Source organism: Pleuronectes platessa, chromosome 11, assembly GCF_947347685.1.
Source record: "Pleuronectes platessa chromosome 11, fPlePla1.1, whole genome shotgun sequence".
Taxonomy (NCBI): domain Eukaryota; kingdom Metazoa; phylum Chordata; class Actinopteri; order Pleuronectiformes; family Pleuronectidae; genus Pleuronectes; species Pleuronectes platessa.
In genome coordinates, this window is record NC_070636.1 from 9,193,814 (window position 1) to 9,213,205 (window position 19,392).

The 19,392-nt window shown below is 39.9% G+C and overlaps 3 protein-coding genes across 3 annotated transcripts; 2 read left to right on the forward strand and 1 right to left on the reverse strand.

Moving 5' to 3' along the window:
* The first annotated feature begins 881 nt into the window (after window positions 1-881).
* Window positions 882-7,024, forward strand: LOC128451076 (tudor domain-containing 6). Its single transcript, XM_053434841.1, has 3 exons — window positions 882-4,223; window positions 5,604-6,873; window positions 6,969-7,024. The coding sequence occupies exons 1-3, from the start codon at window positions 882-884 to the stop codon at window positions 7,022-7,024; spliced, it is 4,668 nt and encodes a 1,555-aa protein (XP_053290816.1).
* Window positions 7,025-8,131: 1,107 nt separating this feature from the next.
* On the forward strand, window positions 8,132-9,905 carry LOC128451358 (ankyrin repeat domain-containing protein 66). The gene is given in 3 exon segments (XM_053435154.1): window positions 8,132-8,288; window positions 9,232-9,460; window positions 9,630-9,905. Coding segments are annotated over 3 exon segments (504 nt in total). The 5' UTR covers window positions 8,132-8,149; the 3' UTR covers window positions 9,766-9,905.
* adgrf3a (adhesion G protein-coupled receptor F3a) lies at window positions 8,642-18,898 on the reverse strand. Its single transcript, XM_053435153.1, has 18 exons — window positions 18,749-18,898; window positions 18,325-18,385; window positions 18,226-18,238; window positions 17,993-18,121; window positions 17,743-17,892; window positions 17,534-17,640; window positions 17,332-17,390; window positions 17,111-17,235; window positions 14,844-15,062; window positions 14,059-14,310; window positions 13,818-13,964; window positions 13,458-13,572; window positions 13,150-13,219; window positions 12,744-12,923; window positions 10,667-11,995; window positions 10,538-10,579; window positions 10,217-10,252; window positions 8,642-10,126 (listed from the first exon to the last, which is right to left on the reverse strand). Exons 2-18 carry the CDS (start codon window positions 18,379-18,381, stop codon window positions 10,076-10,078), a joined length of 3,081 nt encoding a protein of 1,026 aa, XP_053291128.1. The 5' UTR covers window positions 18,382-18,385; window positions 18,749-18,898; the 3' UTR covers window positions 8,642-10,075.
* Between the last annotated feature and the right edge of the window lie 494 nt (window positions 18,899-19,392).

Consider the following 19,392-nt stretch of genomic DNA (forward strand, 5'->3'; position numbering starts at 1 on the left):
GCAGCCTGCAAATACAAAACATCGTCAGGACAAGTGGATCGACCCCCAAACTTCCTGCTGGTCGAGGAAGGGACATCTCCCACAGAGGAAGGTGCTGTGTCATCACAGTCTTCATAAACCCAGGTAAGGTCCCGCCCCCTCCTCCTGCCATTCAACCGCTTCTAAAATCAACGACTTCTGAAACCAACACGGTGAGAAAACGAATCTGAATAGTTTCCTAGCGCCACGTGTTCGCTTCTTGTTCCAAGTAGATTTGACTTCATCAAGGTAAATGTGTGATCCTGCAAACCCACGTGAGAAGCAACGAGAAGCGTGTGTTCAGCTGAAAATTTCGTATAAATAATATTATTATATAAAAGCGTCGAAGTGTATTGTGTGTATTTCAACCCAAACAAAGCTGTGTAGAACCGTAGGATCATGATTATGTTATGGACATATATTATTTTTATATATATATGTGTTGTGTTATTATTTATTTATTTGGTTATTATCTTTGTATTTTTCAGGGTAAAATGAACAACTTTGACTGAGGGGCGTTTGTGTAGTTTTATAGTTCTGTAGATTAATTAAAATGGTGAACATGAGGATGTGCTTTTGAAGTTCTTTGTTTCACATTAATTTGTATCTCTTAAATTGTGAATTAAATTAAACATTTTATAAATTAAATTGATTGGTAAAAACAGCAATAGAAAAAAAAACAGATACAGAAAAAAAATGTTACAGATGAGAAAATAGTGAAAGATTAAATAAAATATGATGAAATGATTAAAGATCCGCACTCTAAATTGATTGATATGATGACTAGCAACTGAGATGTGTTTCTTAAAAATGAATACAATTTTTTGTTTTATTTTGAAGGTGTATTTGCTCTGGCCTCCACAATGTGTTCGATTCCCGGGCTTCCAGCACCGGGATTAGAAGTACGTCTTCTCATCACGAGGGTAAACCTAAACCCCAGCTGTGGTCTTGTGGAATTGTGGGTTAACATGGACGATGAAAGAAAGCATATTTATGAGCAGATGAAACAGGAAATTCAGATCCCTAAAAGGAAGTTTTATGGATCAGAAGGAAAACCAGGGGACCTTTGTTTGGCCTGCATCAGTGACACGTGGCACAGAGCTCGGATTGTATCCATTCAAAGTGACGAATATAATGTTTTTCTAATCGACCACGGAGAGCCCCACATCGCTACAAGTGAAGATTTAGCGTGGGCCCACAGTGACAGCTCTCTCCTTCCTCCTGAGATCGAGTCCTGTATACTCGCAAACGTCATCTTCCCTGAGAACAATTTGCAAGAAAGAGCCACAAAGTTTTTGAAGTCTCTTCCTGGCAATACATTTAAGGGAATGGTTCAACATGTGCTCATGCCAGAGGATGCCAGGAAAATTATCCTTGACATCCCGAACATTTCCGAGTACATCTGTGACGTGGGAGTTCCGCAGACCATCCCAGGGGAGGACTTTAAAAGCCTTGTACTGAAATCTATACATTTACTCAAAGGAGAGGCGTCTGAAGCCTACCGCACAACGCAGGAACAGAATTTGAAGGTTCGCTGTCAACTCGAGAGACATGACCAATACTTCTACCCAGAACTGTTAATTGACACATTTGAAACTGTAACTGTGACAGAGGTAACTGATCCACAGAGCATTTTTTGCCGACTCCTAATTTTCTCCAAGGCATTGAAGATATTATCAGACCAGATCCAGCAGCACTATCAAGAGAGTTCAGAGTTTGGAGAGGTGCGACCACAGACCTGCGGGGATCCATGCGCTGCTCGAGATGTGAACGGCAGATGGCATCGCTCGTTGTTGAAGAACACCATCATGACCGGCGATGTTGCTGTAGAGGTCTTGCACGTGGATGAAGGAAAAACTGAAATGGTCCCAGTCAGAGACACCAGACCACTGCATGGAAAGTTTCTGAGAATGCCAGTTGTCACATACGTTTGTTCTCTTAACGGACTAAACGGTAACGACACTGAATGGAATCCAGACCAGATCGAATACCTGAGATCCTGGATCCTCCACCAGACATTAATGGCCAAGTTTCACCACCACGATATATCTCAAGATGTCTATCGTTCCACGCTCTACACAGCTGATGCCGAATGCATAAACAGTTGTTTTTTAGAGAAGGTGGGACTTTTTCCATGCTCAAATGAAGAATATGAAACAGTTTCCCTTTCCCTCAGTCCCCCTGGAGATGAACAAGATTCACAAAACACAGTCACTGTAAATGTTGATGATTTACTAGATCAAACTTTGCCGTTTGACCAAAACCTAAACAGCAATAGCAGTTTGGCTGATATGTGCACGACTAGCACTGATGATCCTGTGTGCTTAGAACTTTCAGACAACAGTGAGCATGATTGCGATGGTAATGTCTTTACAGTGGGAGGTAAAAGTAACGTTAATGGGATCGGTGGAGGAGTGACGTCTGATGAAGAAGGTCTGCGGCTAAACATGGTGGATATAGAAACACCAGCTCACAGTGTATGTCAGCGTTTGGCCCTGAAATTTGCACAGACGGAAGCTCACATTCAAACTCCTCCACAGGTCCCATTAGACTCATTCAATTACTCCACACACAATATTGAGGTGGGTGGGAAAGAGAATGTGTGTGTTACCAGTTCAGAGAGTGTTGGTCACTTCTACTGCCAACTAGTAAGGAATTCTCATTTGTTAGACAAAGTGATGGAAGGTATCAAACAACTGACTGTCCAGCCGCATTGCACTGATCACCCTCTTGGACTTAGTAGCATTTGCTTTGCTAGGCACCATGATGACCATTGGCACAGAGGTCAAATAGTAGAAATGTCCCCAAAACTTAAAGTGCACTTTGTGGATTATGGTGATACAGTTGCAGTTGATAAATCGGATATATCCCCTTTTCCCGCCGAGGGAGGTCTTGCCATGTCTGTCCCTGTGCTGGCTGTTCCACTGGGACTGTTGGATGTGCCAGCAGAAGTGCCTCAGGAAGTTAACCAGTGGTTTGCAAACGCTGTCACTGACCAAAGTTTGGCCATTTTAGTCGTATCAAAGGGGGATAAAGGGAAGCTACTTGTTGAACTGTTTGATGGAGTCCAAAATGTAAACGTGCTAGTCAGAGAGAAGATATCAAAGATGGCACAACAAAATACGACTGGTTTCAACCAGCAGACTGACCAGCTGTCTTCTAAAAGCTCAGAACAGTCCTGTGTGCCAAGTGAATATTGCTCAAAGCCAGCCCCCATGAATGGGTCAGTATTAACAAAGACAACAGAGCAAAACAGCGACCATAGCTACAGTGAAATGTGCCCTAGAGATGAGGTAAAGATGAATTCAGAATCTTTATCTAAGGTCTCTGCAACAGAGACTGAATTTGGAAAGACTTTGGATGTGATTGTCGTGGAAAATGAATTTGTGATGGCGGAGACTTTGATAGAAGGAAATCACAGTAACTCAGAAATAGCACAACTTTCCCTGTCTCCATGCCTTGAGGGAAGCGTGAATATCTGCACGTACAAGGAGCCAAAGAGTTGTCATGAGCAGACAGAGGAGGTGTTTGCGTCCTGCGTTGTAGGACCACATTTCTTTTGGTGCCAGTATACCAACACTGAGGATCTCAACAAATTGTCAATTCTTGCCCAAGAAGCGGGACAAGCCCAGCAGGACACGGGTTCCCCAGAGACTCTTGGTCCTGGCAGTCCATGCCTTGCTTTTTTTCCCAGTGACGGTCAGTGGTATCGAGCCCGGGTAATTCAAAGCACTGACAGTAGTCTTCATGTTGTTTTTATAGACTATGGAAATGAGTCTGACATTGACATCAAGAACGTGAGACCACTGCCTCAGATTCTGCTGGATGTTGCTCCTCAGGCCTTTCTGTGCTGTTTGAATGGATTTGATGAGTCAAAGGGCAGCTGGGACGAACAAGTATACGATGACTTCTACAATCTCCTGGTGGATAAACCACTCAGAATGACAGTTTTGAACATGGAGGATCATTCGGAGATGGATTTTTCTCAGTATTCAGTCCAAATAGAGTGTGAAAACGTGGTTGTAAATGATACAATGCAGAAATATTGGAAGCCTGTTGCAGAGGAACAAGTTATAACTGAGAGCCCTCCAACAGAAGACTCTCTCGAGATTCGTGAAACTGAGTCAAACCAGATACAACTTCATGATCTCGAAGAAAAACCAGATACTTGCATGTACAAGAAACCGAAAATATGCAAAAACCAGGCAGAGAATGTTTTTGCCTCTTGTATGGTGGACCCCTGTTTCTTCTGGTGTCAATACACTAACACTGAGGATCTCAACAAATTGTCAATTCTTGCTCAGGAAGTGGGACAACCCCAGCAGGACACGGTTTCCCCAGAGGCTCTTGGTCCTGGCAGTCCATGCCTTGCTTTTTTTCCCAGTGACAATCAGTGGTATCGAGCTCAAGTAATTCACAGAACTGACAATAGTCTTCATGTTGTCTTTATAGACTATGGAAATGAGTCTGACATTGACATCAAGAACGTGAGACCACTGCCTCAGATTCTGCTGGATGTTGCTCCTCAGGCCTTTCTGTGCTGTTTGAATGGATTTGATGAGTCAAAGGGCAGCTGGGACGAACAAGTATACGATGACTTCTACAATCTCCTGGTGGACAAACCACTCAGAGTGACAGTTTTGAACATGGAGGATCATTCGGAGATGGATTTTCCTCAATATTCAGTCCAATTAGAGTGTGAAAACGTGGTTGTAAATGATACAATAAAGAAATATTGGAAGCCTGTTGCCATGGAACAAGTTATAACTGAGAGCCCTCCAACAAAAGACCCTCTCCAGGTTTGTGAAACCAGGTCCGACCAGACAGAACTTCATGATTCTGAAGAAAAAACAACTACTTGCATGTACAAGAAACCGGAAATATGCAAAAACCAGGCAGAGAATGTTTTTGCCTCTTGTGTGGTGGACCCCTGTTTCTTCTGGTGTCAATACACCAACACTGAGGATCTGAACAAATTGTCAACTCTTGCTCAGGAAGCGGGACAACCCCAGCAGGACACGGTTTCCCCAGAGACTCTTGGTCCTGGCAGTCCATGCCTTGCTTTTTTTCCCAGTGACAATCAGTGGTATCGAGCTCAAGTAATTCACAGAACTGACAATAGTCTTCATGTTGTCTTTATAGACTATGGTAATGAGTCTGACATTGACCTCAATAACGTGAGACCACTGCCTCAGATTCTGCTGGATGTTGCTCCTCAGGCCTTTCTGTGCTGTTTGAATGGATTTGATGAGTCAAAGGGCAGCTGGGACGAACAAGTATACGATGACTTCTACAATCTCCTGGTGGACAAACCACTCAGAGTGACAGTTTTGAACATGGAGGATCATTCGGAGATGGATTTTCCTCAATATTCAGTCCAATTAGAGTGTGAAAACGTGGTTGTAAATGATACAATGCAGAAATATTGGAAGCCTGTAGTAATGGAACAAGTTATAACTGAGAGCCCTCCAACAAAAGACTCTCTCCAGGTTTGTGAAACTAAGTCCGACCAGACAGAACTTCATGAATCTGAAGAAAAAACAACTACTTGCATGTACAAGAAACCGGAAATATGCAAAAACCAGGCAGAGAATGTTTTTGCCTCTTGTATAGTCGACCCCTGTTTCTTCTGGTGTCAATACACCAACACTGAGGATCTGAACAAATTGTCAACTCTTGCTCAGGAAGCGGGACAACCCCAGCAGGACACGGTTTCCCCAGAGACTCTTGGTCCTGGCAGTCCATGCCTTGCTTTTTTTCCCAGTGACAATCAGTGGTATCGAGCTCAAGTAATTCACAGAACTGACAATAGTCTTCATGTTGTCTTTATAGACTATGGTAATGAGTCTGACATTGACCTCAAGAACGTGAGACCACTGCCTCAGATTCTGCTGGATGTTGCTCCTCAGGCCTTTCTGTGCTGTTTGAATGGATTTGATGAGTCAAAGGGCAGCTGGGACGAACAAGTATACGATGACTTCTACAATCTCCTGGTGGACAAACCACTCAGAGTGACAGTTTTGAACATGGAGGATCATTCGGAGATGGATTTTCCTCAGTATTCAGTCCAAATAGAGTGTGAAAACGTGGTTGTAAATGATACAATGCAGAAATATTGGAAGCCTGTTGCCATGGAACAAGTTATAACTGAGAGCCCTCCAACAAAAGACCCTCTCCAGGTTTGTGAAACCAGGTCCGACCAGACAGAACTTCATGATTCTGAAGAAAAAACAACTACTTGCATGTACAAGAAACCAGAAATATGCAAAAACCAGGCAGAGAATGTTTTTGCCTCTTGTGTGGTGGACCCCTGTTTCTTCTGGTGTCAATACACCAACACTGAGGATCTGAACAAATTGTCAACTCTTGCTCAGGAAGCGGGACAACCCCAGCAGGACACGGTTTCCCCAGAGACTCTTGGTCCTGGCAGTCCATGCCTTGCTTTTTTTCCCAGTGACAATCAGTGGTATCGAGCTCAAGTAATTCACAGAACTGACAAAAGTCTTCATGTTGTCTTTATAGACTATGGAAATGAGTCTGACATTGACCTCAAGAACGTGAGACCACTGCCTCAGATTCTGCTGGATGTGGCTCCTCAGGCCTTTCTGTGCTGTTTGAATGGATTTGATGAGTCAAAGGGCAGCTGGGACGAACAAGTATACGATGACTTCTACAATCTCCTGGTGGATAAACCACTCAGAGTGACAGTTTTGAGCATGAAGGATCATTCGGAGATGGATTTTCCTCAGTATGCAGTGGAGCTTGAGTGTGAGGGGGTGGTTGTAGATGAGGTGATGGAGAAGTACTGGAAGGGATTGCACCCAGATCCTGCCTTGGCAGAAGGTTTTGAATCAGGTCAGAGACTATACTTATAAAATGTACATTTAATGAGCTTTTTAACTTTCTTAGTTACTGATTTTATTTGATGACAATTTCTGTTTAATCTTTAGTGCCTCAGGATGAAACCAAGCCCACGAATGAGGTTGTTGGGAGTTTAAGACAATGAAAAAGCCAGCAAATGAATGGTAGGACTAACCTTGTACATATCATGAAGATCATCCTTTGATTTTACAAAACTACTGCAGTAATAAGTTTAAATTCATTGCTGCAGATGTTGGTGTTGAATTACTCATTAAGGGCATGTAATCACATATATTTGCAAATTCAATTTCCGGATATTGGATATGAATGAAAGCTCTTTGAAATGTTTCTGCTTTGAACATGTGCTCATTTCTTTCAGCTCGGGGCTGCTGGAGGAGGACCCTACTCTTAACGGAGAGTTCTCGACTCATGGGAACATGTTTGCTGTATTTCAAAATGTTCTCTTATGGCACGAACAAAATTAAATTAGGCTTGTCATGTAGTTACCTTGTATCAATAAACACACCTGAATGAACAAATTTTGGACCTAATGGTTTTTAATGGATTCTACACATTTAAATAAGCTCTTTGCAGGCTTTTTAAGCTATGGACATTTTTCAAGCAGACAGCAACATATTTCGCAGATCCTGGGTCTGTTTTGTTTTTTCCTATATATAATAGATCTGTTGTTGGAATAAAAGGCGGCAGATGGAGCTGTTTGTCAACTTACCAGAAGGTCGGCAGCTCGATCCACGTTTCACCCCAAGTGTCCATAGACAAGATGCTGAACCCCAAACTGCCCCCTGATGGCCGAGCTGACAGTATATGAATAATGTGTGATAGTGAAAGTCCTGCAAACAGATTGGATGAATGGCAAAACTGAACTGTAAAGCCCATCAAGATTAGAAAAAGCACAGATACATACAGACTATTTAGCTGAACTGTTTAGAGTTCTGATGCTTGCAGCTCTTTAACAAGCTCAAGATATTTGTAGTCCTTGTATGTTTCAAGTAATTATAAACTATTTCACTTGATTTGCCAGTCAAAATCTGACACTAAGCTTAAATTTTGTATTTGAAAAGTTCTTAAAAGCTAATGCTTCCTAAGTTTATTTGCTCACTAAGTGAAATTTCAACTTTTCACGTACTTCCTACAGAGTGATTTTGTCTGCAGCCTCCAGGAGGCAGCATCACTGTTCACAGGCTCAGGTCACAGGAGCTGGACTTCATGTTGTGTTGCTCGGCTGTTGCCGGGCGACCTCAGTAACAAAATGACCGAGTTGCACCAAGCTGCCGCAGCCGGAGACTTACAGGGAGTCCAGGATATTCTGAGGCAGAAGAAGTGCAACCCCAACCAGAGGGACATCGACTGGAGCCACAAGACCCCTCTGCACTGGGCAGCAGCCAAAGGTAGATGCTGGTGGATCCGTTTCCCCTTTCACCCGCTATCACAAGTGTCGTCATTCAAAAAGCGTGGTGGCCGTTCGTGTGTACATGTCCAAAAAGACCTCTGTGGGTATTCTCTCTCATTCAGTGTAGTTAGTTGTTGAAGTTATGTTTTGAATCTGAAATCAACAATAAAAATCTATCTTTTTTTTTCCCACAAATTGTCAGTTTTATTATTTATAGTGAATCACTGGGTTTTCATCATTTTCAACACCATAAAAAACAACACAAGAATTATATTTAATCATTCAGTTGTGACCACAACATCTAAAAATACAATACATTATTTATAAAATAAAGAAAACGCAAACTCAATCAAATTTTCTACAATTATATTCCTTTAAAATTATATAAACTCTTTAAAAAGTATTATTTTGCTTGAGCTCAACAATAACATAAATACAAAGCTCTGCAACTGTTAAAATAATAACATTGAAAATATTCACATACAACCTACCACCGACAACATCAAACGAAATACAACACTGCAGATTAGTTCCCTATTCAGAAATCCAGATATTGTGGTAAATGTAAATTGTAAAGAAATGTAAAATCCCAAAGGTTTTTGATGCTCACACAAAACAAGAAAACACAAATTCAATAAGCTTATAAATTAAAGTAAAAAAAGAACCTATCATATATCTTATTTTGTGTTTATTTCCATTTGTCTTAATTTAAATAATTTGTTATACCTTTAAAGCATATTAAATTCATCAAAAGAAGTATTTCAGTTTAAAGTAAAACCAAATGTTGAGCCAAGACGCCCCGATCATCTAGAATATTTTTATTGTTTGTTATGCGTAGTCTCATCTTGCAGTAGTGAGAATTAGTTTTTTTCAGGCTGGATTATAAAGCAACAGATTCTTAAACACGTGCATCAGATCACACCTCGCTGGCTTTTCCACAGGAGACACAGAAACCGTCAGGATCCTCATTGAGCACGGAGCAAGGCCCAGTCTGAGGACGGAGCACGGATGGACTCCTGCTCACTTTGCTGCAGAGTCCGGCTGACTGGCTGTGCTGCGGCTGCTGCACTACTACCACGCTCCCATAGACAAGGAGGACTGCTGTGGAGACAAACCAGTGCGGATGGCCCAAATATATGGACACCAGGACTGCGTTCGATTCCTTAAAAAGTATCAAAACATTTCCTCTTCTTTTGTTTTGTATCTCAGCCTTCAAACCACGTTTACATGATTTTCCCATCTTTCATTCCTTAAGTAAGCTGTTCTTTTAAACACACACACAGGCCAATAACTTTATGATACGACTTTTTACATGTTGGCCTTTTTGCGTGTGTTGCAGGGCCGAGATCGAGTGCCAGGCCTACCGCAAGATGGCGGCCGAGAAAGGGATTTCACTGGACGACACAGATGAGGAGTGGGCAGATCACGGCAAAGAAAATGAAGCGAGAGGATCTGTAACAGTAACGTTCAGATGATGGCCAAGCTCAACGTCACGTAACAACATTCAGACATTAGTCACATCCTTGTAGTCTTTCTGTTGAGAGTGTTGCTGTGACTTCCCAGTGCAGTGAGAAATATATAACATACAGTATTATCATATAAAACAGCTTTGGAACTTTTCCTGTCAAAAACGTATCTACTAATATTGAAATATCCTTTAAAATTGTATCGCAGGCAATAAAAGCAAATGAAACATCTAAACAAGTGCATCAAGATAAATGTAGCTAACTACGCTCGATCGTGTAGTTTGTCGTGATTTGAGAGGAAACGTAATCCCGAAGATTTTCACTTGCTCAATTTTGAGTCCAACGTGGTGGAGCTGTCACTGACGGATGCCTGGAGAGCAGAGGAGAAGGATGTGTACAAATAATTAACAGTCGTCGTTGTGTTTTACATATTCAGTAAACTCAGTTGTTGTACGCTTACCCTTTTTTTCAGATGGTTTAGCAGTGCTTGACGGGTCTGTCAAAATGGGATTAAAACATATTTATTGACAAGACCTGTTTGTTGTTGATGACGTTTATTTTTCCAAATTTTATATTTTTGCAAAAGGTCTAACTTATGACAATGGGGTGTACTTGTGGATAAAAGCCCGTAATTTAAAATGGCGGCAATTTCATTATATTTCTCCCCAAGTATTCTGGAAAAGTTTCCAATAATGACCATTTTAAGCACAGACAGGGAAACAATTGAATATATGCTCTCTAATCTCAAATTGCATATGAAAGCAATTTAAAACTGTCTTACCAGATTGTCTCCCAGGTATGTGGTTAACAAAATAAACAAACCCTGTAAATGAAATGACATAGGTTACTGAACAAGAAACACTGACTGGTACTTGTTAGGATGTCCAGTTAAGGATTAAATGAAGTATACCTGAAATGAGTTCAGCAGGATAAAGGCATAGTTGGCCACAGGGGCTGCGATTCCAGATGAGAGGTCGAGAATAGTTACACCAAATCCAAAGATCCAAGTGACACCGAAGATCGGAGTCAGAAGAGTAACGGTCCTCATGACCGATTTGGCGGCAGATCTGTCATCAGGGATTCCTGCATTCGTAGGTTGACCCAAAAGCTTCATGATTACCACCCCCATGGAGATCACGTTGACGAGAACAATTGTACCGACTGGTATGATAAATGTGTAGATGGACCCACTAAAAAATCCACTATAAACCAGCCAACAGGATTCTTTGGTGAAGTACACGCCCTCAGCACCACCGCTGCTAGCAATGAATGTGATCAAAACGATAAGCAGCGGACATGCGTAGCCCAGGATTATGTAGAACCTCAGGTAAACCTTCTTGCTCATCTTGTGGAACAGGAAAACTGCTTGATGAAGAAGCGTGCTGCTCAGACAAAACATCCAAAAGAACATGGACAAGTAACAGAAATGCTTCAACATCACCAAGGCCTTACACCAGATTTCGGAAATATTTTCTGGCTTGAAAGATGCTAAAAAGCTGAGATCTGCGACTAGCAAACATAGAGAAATGTTTACCTGCGCAACGTGCCGTAGATATCGAGTACTGCTTTTAACTACAGCCCTCCAGACGATCACTTCTATCACAAGAGTAATAACTAAGGACATGACTGATATAGACAGTCCAATGATGGTTAACTCACTCATCCCTGGGAGAACTATTGGATACCTAGCCATTAAAATGGCGAATGAGGACAAATGGCTGCAAACACAGTGTCCATCATCATCAGGACCCATCCATTCACATCCACGCGATGACCATTGATGTTTCTCGTAGTCCCATGAGACACACTTTATCTTTACGTTGCGAGGCCTTGGACGGATCAACGGGAAATTCATTTTAACCACGACTGAACCCGAGTGATTCTTTTGAGTGGTTGTCATCACAACAATGCTGTTGACCTCGTACTCCTCATCACTCTGGGGCAAATATTTCTGCAGTTCTTTAAATCCAGCTGTTGCCACGCTGTCATTGTCTGAACTATCAAAATCGACAGTGACACCGAAGGCGGTGTTGGTACATCCAGACCCCTGCTTTTTATCACACGTGGCCAGCTCTATATTTTTTTGAATGTTGTTAGCCGTAATGTTTGACACCTTCATTAATTTCTCAACAGAATGTATATATGTCTCAGCCATTGACACATTTGCATAATCTTTTTTTTCGATCCATGTTTTCTCAAGAGACTTCTCCATCAAGTTGCTGGATGATTCCAGAAAGCCCTGAAAAGAGAGACGCTTGTTAGTACTAGTCTGCATAAAGTTAGAAAATGCCTGTCGCCTATTAGTTGGGAACAAGAATAAGTTGACATAGGTTTAGATATTTGTACTAAAATAATAATATTAGAAGCTCTCCTTAAGATGATTGAAACATTAGTTTAATAGCTGTGCTTTGCCGTGGGCATAAACATAGCTGAGGTTGGTGAGCTTTCTATGATGGTCTGTTATATAACAGGTCGTTTCAGCTGGTCATTATATTATCATCATTTTCAACTGGGCCACAGTAACAAAAACTTGAAAAATAACTAAATACGCCGCTTTCCCCCATCATTTTACATTAAACGTTTAATTTGCCATAACAATAACTTCATGCAGACATTGTGCAATGCAAGTGAACTGTAAATCATGAAGCTGTTAGTGAGATCATTTAACACTGACATACAGAACATGTCTAGTTTCCTGTGAATACTTTGTGGATTGTAAGGGCAATTTGAACCCAGTACAGGAAAGGCCGACTCCACAATAAAAAACAACATAGACACAGATGACTCTATTAAATATCAATGTGTTGAAGCACAAATATCTCCACCATAAATGATATCAAAATGTGTTTAAGTTTCATGAAATTCATGTTGAAGTTCAGATCTTTACATAAAAAAGTACAGGTAATTCCCTTTCCTCCCCATACCAGTTCCAACCCATTGACAAGGTTTAATAAATAGGTTACCAGAGATTCGCCCAAGATACTTACATACACTCCTGATCCATTCAGCCTGAGCCCTTGCTTGTCACTTAAGACATCCAGTACTTCCACCGTTGCCTTCACGTTGGACACGGTGTTGATAGCCATTGAGTTATTTGTGACATATCTCAGGCGGTCAAATACGTATGCAGCATTTTCATTTAATGAGCCAAGTCCGATGTCAACATCCTGTAACAACAATGATATTTTTTATCTGTGACAATTAATTCATGTCAAGAAGGAAATCGACAAAAGCCACCAAGGAGTTATAATCTCCATAAAAGTGTGATAAATAAAAACTTAACAATCCCTTCTGTAAAAATATAATTCCGTGATGTGTGTTTAATGCCGATAGTATGTGATCGCTTTTGAAAACCAGAATATACATTTTGGAAATTAAAAAAATGTGTCTTACATGTGCAGAGTGCAGCAACCTTGACACATCGTTGTTTACACAATTTTCTTCCTCCGGTTCCCATATACACCTGGAATGATTAGTTCATTAGCTGATTAGTCAATCAAAAGAAAATATTCCATCAGCATATATGATTATTGATTAATCACTCAAGTTATTCATTTTTAATCTTCCAGCTTGAGCTGTGGACAAAGAAGCAGTTATGTTGGGGATTTTCACTTATTTTTGTATAACACACATCTGAATAACAAATGAAACATCATTTGTTGATTAAAAAAAAAAGGATTAATGATTAGTTGCAGGCCTACTCAATGCTGCATTTTCTTTGTCTTAGTCCGTCTGCGTTCTTGCACTGTAGCACTGAAGTGAAGTTAGCTTTGGTTTCTCGCCAGTCACCTTCTGCTTCACAGAACCCGTCTCCAACTGTTTAAAAAAAAGAAGAAGCTGTGGTTTGATTTATCATTCATTACATAGGATAACTGAATTAATAACATGATAAAATACTTTATGCTAGAGGGGGGCAGTAAATTAAGATATTCGCTAGGTTCGCTGAACATGCTGTATCTTGAACTTCATTGCGGCACTATATGAAATACACACCGAGACATGATATGGCAAAAAGAGATACATTCCTATGTTAGACTGTGATGTCAGAGAAACCTCATTACCGTATATGATATTGAAAACAAATGACACTTTTCTCGACTGATTGAGTCTGTTGTGAAATGTGCACGTTATTTCCGGTTTCAGGTTCGGGTCACTTGGGTGGCAGGTGACCGCTGCCTCAGCTTGATGAACAGCTTCTTCAGGGGAGTCTGCAGGGATCACATAGTTATCGCTCATCATTTCATCATAAGCTTGCGTAAGAATCAATGGACAAGGAAGATGAGCACAAGAAAATGTACTTACAATCGGCTTTTAATGGAGTAATTTTCCCCTCCATGGTTGGACCTGCCCATGTCACGGTGTAGTTTTCATTGTCCTCCCTAATCAAACATTTGCTTCTTACGTTCAGTACATCATCTATGTTGAGACAGCGTGGAAATTCTGGGACTGCGGTGATGAAAATGTTTGGCAGGAGAGCTACGTCCATTACGGCTCTGGCACTGTGAGTTATGTCTAATGATGTTTTCTTTTGAAGGAATACACATGTGTACTCTCCTGAGAAAAAAAAACAAAAAAACAGACAGGGATGACAGTTAAAATTTTGTGACTATTCCGATTTAGATTGTGACAAAAAATAGACAAAGTGAGTCCCTATTCTACATGATGTTGGTAATTTAGCCAGAAAAAAACTCATTCTTCAATTTGATTTCTATAAATCAAACTTTTATCCCAAAGTCGTACAATATTGTAAAGAAAACCAACAGTTTCAACAACGATGAGGAAGCTTTTTCCCCCAACATTTAGTCTTCAGACTCATCCAGCCATCACTTTAGCAACACTAACACTAACACAAAAACTTGAAACAGACTGATTTAACCTGCAAAGCAATAAAGCTGTCAGAGAGATTTAATGAACCCCCAAAACTCAGTGAAGTACAGTATTCTGAAAAGGAAATGTATCATTAAAGTAAAAGTTCTCAAAATTGGGCCCAAGTACAGTACTAGATGTACTCTGTTACCCTCCACCAGCGATGACTATTCATTTAATTTATATAAATATGTTGAATACTGAAACTGAAACAAACATACCTTCCCAGGTGGCTGATATCTTTTTGAGAGTGAGTGTGGACGAGCGTGTTGAGAACGTAATGTCTGCCTCTGTGCCGTTAGTTATGGGATATTCTTTTTTATTGTCTTTCTTCTGCCGCCACACTGCCGTGGTGCCCAGATCCTCCTTCGATGTGCATAAGAGTTGTTGCTGGGAGTCGTACTTCACAGGGTTGTCTGGCATCGTTAAACTCACAACACCTGTGAGAAATAAGAATCGGTGACAAACCTGAGGCGAGACTTAACTGGAATAATGGTAGCGCTCCTCTAAGGGTAGAAACAGGCACGTGCACAGACATTATGGGGGGCAGGTGCTCAAACCCCCAAAAAAGGGCACCCATCGCCAAAATTATTTATGAATATAAAAATAATAATAATAAATGAATAAAAAACACAACACAAAGGATATTTTCAACCTATATATTTATTTCAGTCTGACAACTCACGTTCGATCATGTAATATATTTATTACAACAGATTTAGTGTTTGGCGTCTAGGCTCCAACTTAATCACTCCCCCATATGATTACACAGGAATGATGGGAGTGATGAGCAAATACTTGTAACCCCCCGTTGGAGCCTACAGGTGGATGCTGGGGTGGTGGAGGGTTTGAAGCAACAGGTAGCAATACTGCAGCAGCAGTGCGAGCAAGAGGGGTTGATGGGAAATGTCTCTCTGGTTAAATAGACCACCTGATAAGGTGGGTGTGTATTATAGATGGTTGTGGAGATTGAGGTATGTCACATGATGTATGTGACATGATGTATGTAATATGATTGGCGCAGCGCAGCTCGAGTTGTCTGCCAGAACTAGCTCACAGGCGTCGCCATATTTTTGTTAACAAACTAACTCAAATTATCAATTTGAATAAATAAATGAATAACAGGCAAAAACAGACAAAACAAGGCCATATTGAATAACCAAATATTAGGTTAGGGTTAGGGTTAGTGATGTGATGGACTCCTCTGGACCAGGTAGGGCTTGATGTCTGCATGTACCAGGTTTAGGCTCTTCAGGGCAGTCAGAGACACCAACAGCTGCTTTGTGATTGCTTGAATCTCAGACAGAGGCCGCCCCTTGCCCCCGGACATTCCAATCGAATCAAACAAAGTCTTATCCAGCTTTTCAAATTCCAGAAGAATTTTCTCACAGTGTGTGTGATGCCCGTTGAACCTGACGAAGTTATTCTTGTCTTGACCGATCTCCCGGAGTGCTTCCAGAATATCCAGTTCCTTTTGGCCATCTACTTTCGATAAAATCTTCAGAGCCACAATCTCCTTAGTGTCCATTTTTAAGCACTGTTGCACTATTCCAAAACTCCCAGAGCCCAGTGTGTCCAGTATGTAGAATGCATTGGATAAAGCTGGCATACGAAGAAGTTTGACGTCATCAGGTCTTTTCTTGTTGTTTAAATCCATTATTGTTTTAGCCATTTTAGAGAGTGTATTGGCGGGTTCCAACCGACATCAAATAGTATTAATGGAATATACTGCATTCTAAGCTAAGAGGTGGCGACTACCTGCCTAATCAGTCAAAGGCTTTATTAGGTTGCAAAGACTTTTATTTGATATAAGCGATCACATTATGACATCATAAAGAATAAACCCTTTATAAATGTCAACTGTTGTTTTTTTAAAGATCAGTTTATCAGAGGTTCAAGACTTGTCTATGATCCGCTCCAGATGTACATATAAAGTGTTTAAATATAAAGGGTCCATTCTAGCGTACAGAAACAATTCATACAATTTAGTTGAAACACACTCCTGAAAACTAGGAATATTTTATTTAAAATTTCTGCTAATAGATTCTTTCCACCTAAATCGTACACTGGACCTTCAAAGACTTTTCTTCTTAATTGACTCAACAATGTAAATCCTAACTCTAACTAAACTGTATTTTTTTGTACTTGTCTATTGAACCGCTATGTATATAAATATGTATATATACTAACTGCAATATATTATTGTGTGTCACATGTATATTTTATAAAAAAATGTATGATGATTGCACTTGACAAAAAGTCAAGTAATCAATAAAGTTATTCTAGAGTCTTCCTGGAAGAAACTTTTAAGTTTGTACCATATTTTGAACCAAGTATATGTACATTTATGTCATTGTTCATTTTTTGTTCTTAGTTAGATAATAATGAGTTTGGAAAAGAGTCTACATTTTATTTACGTGGGATTTAAGGATTGATTTAAAGAGGAAAAGTAGGATTGATCTGCGATAAGCCCATGAGGTTGAATTACCTTTAGTTTCCAGATTGAGTGAGGCGTTCAGAGCTGTGATTAGGTTCTCTGATTTCTGGATCAGGTCTTGTGGACTCATGCTTTTACTGATTGTAACTCCAAAATCTGCGACAATGCTTCCAAAACTTCAGTGAAGAAAAACAAAAAGGCATATTTCAGTCACATATAGAAACAGATCCTATTAAACAACAGTTATTTTATTCATAATCAAAAAGAAATACCTGTATTTGGTAATATTTAAAAAGTCAAATCCCTTCAAAGTGCTGTAGACTTCTTGAATCTGTAAAAAAATATATATATATTTTGCATAGTAACTTTTCACTTATCAGTATAGTATTGGAAAAAAGAAAATTTCTAAATTAATGACATTATTCATGGAATAAAATCATTATATGGAATTGACACTTAAATACTTTTATTTACCTTGTTTAACAATTTGGTATGACAACTTTGATATTCCTGTGAGTTTTCGTCTCTCAGACAATCATGATACCCTGGTCCCTGTATTCGAATGGATCCTCTGAGTCTAACTGTGAAGGACAGAAGATATCAAACTTTGGGATACTTGATACAGTAAATAAACACACAGATACACGAAGACACACACAAAGGTTAAAAAAAGGCAAAAATACCTGTGCTGTTTGAAACACACGTGTGAGACTTTTCGGGGAAAGTGCACGTGTTGCCGGCACAACCCTTGGAATTAGACTGACGCACTTTATCCGTCCATCTGTGGTCTGCCTCGCAGTGACACTGTCTTTTACCCGCCATGTCTTTGCAGGCTTAGTAGAGAAAAAAAGCAGGACATTTTCACTATGGGATCTTTTTCTTTCATTAAATCAATGGAAATATGCAGTATTTGAATATCAGAAAATGGTTTACTTGTTGTGGGATGAAACTCGTCAACTTTCCAGGTGGGATTACTCAGGCTAGATGGCAGCCAATTGTTTAGGCGTTCGATGTTATTCTTATCGATTCTCAGTTTGACATAATACATTTGTGTTGAGGGGTCTGAAACATGCAGAACACAGAAATCAAGAAAAAGACGTTTCAACAAATTTAGGCTTAAAAAAACCCAGATTTGCTGATTGTGAAACTCATATAAATGATTTTACCTTCTCCAGTTGCCTGTGAAGGTGAAATAAGAACATTAATGTGAATGTCATTTTATGTTGCAGTTGAAATTTAGGTAGAATCCTGTGTTGCTGACTAACCTGAGAAATGTTTAGCCCCAGGATATAGAGAAATATAAAGCCCCACATCTTGTTCATGTTCCTGCAAATAATAAATAACCAAATTATTTGAAATGGACTCTGGTGAACAAGATGACTGATGATAGACACCCAACTAGGTATATCCATCCAAACTGCTGCCATTTATTTAACTTTGATGAAGTTGATAATGTTCAGTTTGGTAGTTAATAGTCTCGAACCTTTTGTCCTCACCATTTACCTACATGAATGATGAAGAACATTAAAAACACAATCTAAGCACAAACAAATATATCAGGCACAGGAAAGAGTCCTTGTTTTAATTAGTCTCCCTATTTAGTCTTTAAAGGCAGTATACAAAACATGCATAACACAGTAGTGGAGGATTATAAGGTAGCAAAATAACAAGACAACATTGAATACTTGCCGGTTTTCCTCGGGCTGTATTACTGAACCATCACGGCAGCCTCTCAGGATGAAGAATCTTAGCTGATGCTGCCGCAGCCGCTCTCGGGGAGGTACAGAACACAAGACCAGTCAATTTCCATGAGCACAGTTAAAAACTGAAACTCTAAACAGTTGCTGCCTCTGGTCATGCAAAATTAAGCAGGATGTAATTCAGGACTCATTTGACTTTCAAAAAATGAGACAGACAGATTGTGTTTGCCATGTGAAGATGGCTTATCAGCTATATAAACAAAGTTTTTATTCCCTGTTAAGTTTGAAATACTCATATGAAACTATGTATAAGTAAATGTCTTTAAGGTATTTTGGTTGATTGGTATTGTAAATATAAATATTAGCAAATGTTTCTTTACGTAAACTCATGAAACTTAAAGACTGCAGAAATCAAGTTGAAGGTTTATTTCCAGCACATTTGCTGTATGTTGTAAATATAGTTTATTGACCTTCAGGTGCATGAGAAAATCCAGCAGGGTCTTTAACCCTTTTGAAAAGCAACTCATCACATCTACAGTGCCTTGCATAAGTATTCACCCTACTTGGACTTTTCTACAGTTTGTCATGGTATAACCACAGATTAAAAATGTATTTGTAAATGTAAGCTTCGAA